Genomic DNA, 2,670 nt, shown 5'->3' with positions numbered 1-2,670 from the left:
ACTCTACCACAGGCCAAGCAGCAGGGACTTGTCGACGGCAATATGAAGGTGTCGGTTGCCAGCAGAAAGAAGGGCAAGGTGGATAGAAAGTTGGACTACACTGCTGAAAAAATAGAGTCTAAGCTACTGCAAGTGTACTTCCTCTGTCCCATATTACTCGTCGATTTGAAAAACACACTTGTTCCATATTACTGAAACACAAACTCATTTGACTGGCTTACAAAAATTCTCAGTACTTTCATTGGTTATTAATGCCCTCGCCTACAAGAGAAGCGAGACAGGGCATTGTCTTTAACCTCTTGCGAAACTTTCGCCAGATGTCGGAAACCACGCGCGCACTGACGTCAAGTTCTTTAGCGGATTTGGCGAAAGCGCCGTGGATCAGCCATCCAGCTTTGAGGAACTGGTGTAGGTGTCGGACCACCTCGTGTCGCTTGGCGCAGGAAACCTCGAGTAAGGATTGGGGCACTGCGGCAAATTCAAATGTGTGTTGATCTTTATATGTGGTGTGTTTTTATTCGGGTGGTGAAAATGAGAAGTTGATTTTGGGCGCTCTTGACAGCCAATGAATGGTTCCTTTGGATTTTTATGCTCTTCATTGAATGATACCTTTCGTCAAGTTTGGTAATGAAATGGATTTGTGGGGTCGTTGAAAAGTCAAATCGACGAGAAATATGGGACAGAGGAAGTAGATATTATGTGAAGTTGGTAGTCTCATTCCATAAGAGGGTTCTTGAGGTAACCCCCCCGAAATCGAATGGCATAGTCGCAAATGTCACATCTACCCGTTTGGTTGGTTATGAGACTCTCTTTTTCTTTGATTTCATTGGTTGTTTCACCTTTGAAAATGATATGTAAAATAATTGTATACAGTGAACATATTTTTTTTATCAAAGAGCTGTACACCAATATTATATCTACGCAAGTATCATGGGACAGAGGGAGTATTCTCTCCAATGGAACCATGTTTAAGATCGGCAAGAATACTCGACCTGCCTCCGATTGGTCAGAGCCATCAACACACCCTCAGCGTGTGATCGGCCTTCTGATTGGTCAGAGCAATCAGCGTCCTCAGTTGATTCTAAAGGTTAGGGTTTCTTCTACATCAAAGCAAGGTGGGTTCTCCAGAACCGCCGACGCCCAGCGATCCCCCGCAGGGTTCAGCCTATGTTAGGTCGGGACGTGGCTTTCACTCCCACCACAATACAGCCCAAGCCAACGCGTATCGAAGCATAGCCTCCTTGACGTCATCTCACCACGAGGACTCCAGCCAACAAATACTGTACCGGCGCGCGAAGAGTCTGTCGAGGAGTGCCCTTCAAGGCCTCCGCCAAGTGAATCGCATTCGAATGGGCGTGACCATGACGACTCCGCTCTTGTCTGCGTGCTCCGCCTTGCAAACGAGACACCCAGCATTCCAGATCCCGCCACTCCGCTATCTATGGAGTATCTGCTCCCTGAGCATGTGCTAATGCGCAAATCCTTTCAAAAGGTTGTCGTGACATGGTCATGCACCACGTGCACTCGGGAATGCATTCCAGTCCGGGACGCGAGTCGTTGTCTATGGTGCCGCCTCGTTCTGGCTGCGTTTGGGTACTCACATTGTGCGTAGTGGCAACCGCCTCAAGGATCACCCGAGTTTGAGCACCGATACACGCGTAAAGGACAAGGCTACATTCAACGCGTTCGCGTGCACGTCAGCAAAGTGTCCGTGCCGGTCGCTCTTCTACATTGTTGCCGAAGGCGCGTGGGTGCTCCGGTGCCGATGCAAACACAAACACATCGACCACGACGCGACTGTTCGTCCTTCACGGCTTCCGACCGCAAAGTTACCTTCTCGTAAGGCAAATCCAAGACTGTATTGCTTCAGAGGGCTGAGGAGCCACGAACTTCGTGGCTACTGACTACAGTCTATAGTAATACTACACAACTAGGTCATCCACCACAAGATTGTTACCGTGGTTTTGCAGTGGGTCAAACGATTAGGCATCGTTTGACCCGGGGGATGTCTTCAAGCAAGTTGTCGACTGGCTCCCAGGACGATTCCTTGGCATCCAAGCCGAGCCACTTGACTAGAACTTCGTAGCGGCCGTTCTGCCGCAACACGCACTTCTTCCAGGCGCTCAACGTGGAAACCGCCATCGCCGAAGGTGATCTGATCCACAAGGTTATCTGTGACCTCACGTCCGCCTTCGTGGTACATCTTCAATCGACACGCATGGTGCGTGGACAAATCGAGGTCGCAACCAGTTGTTGCGTCTCCATCACGTGATCCGTGACTACGCGAGCGTCCTGTTGTGGCCCCCGCCACTGCAGCGCAAGCTTCGTAGGCCGTTGAATGACGGTGCCGACTAGGACAAAATCACCCATACTAAACTTGGCAAATTTGACCCGCGTATTCTTGTCGCACCATCCTCTCGCTTGTTGTCGCAGCTTGTCGCTGCGGGCAAACACTTCACGGAGCAGCTGATCTAAGGCATATCTTGAGCTGCGCCATGTGCTTGACACGGGCATCGTCCAGCATGTCCGTGCAGATGACTTCCTTGGTGGCCGGGTGTACTAACCCGGCCAGTGGCGTCTTCGCTGAGCCCCGTAAAAGACGTGACGGTGGCAACTCCACCGAGCCTGTCCGAGGGCTGGTGGTTCAACGCGCCCTGCACCAAAGGCAGG

The 2,670-nt window shown here is 51.0% G+C and overlaps 1 protein-coding gene across 1 annotated transcript; it reads left to right on the top strand.

Moving 5' to 3' along the window:
- Nucleotides 1–1,441: 1,441 nt before the first annotated feature.
- Nucleotides 1,442–2,076, top strand: H310_03211 (hypothetical protein; the record flags this gene model as incomplete). The annotated part of the gene is made up of 3 exons (XM_008867001.1): nucleotides 1,442–1,506; nucleotides 1,613–1,799; nucleotides 1,987–2,076. The coding sequence occupies 3 exons, from the start codon at nucleotides 1,442–1,444 to the stop codon at nucleotides 2,074–2,076; spliced, it is 342 nt and encodes a 113-aa protein (XP_008865223.1).
- Between the last annotated feature and the right edge of the window lie 594 nt (nucleotides 2,077–2,670).

Source organism: Aphanomyces invadans, assembly GCF_000520115.1.
Source record: "Aphanomyces invadans strain NJM9701 unplaced genomic scaffold supercont1.5, whole genome shotgun sequence".
Classification (NCBI taxonomy): domain Eukaryota; phylum Oomycota; class Saprolegniomycetes; order Saprolegniales; family Verrucalvaceae; genus Aphanomyces; species Aphanomyces invadans.
Note: the sequence above shows the minus strand (reverse complement) of the source record. Positions and strands in the feature narration are given on the sequence as shown.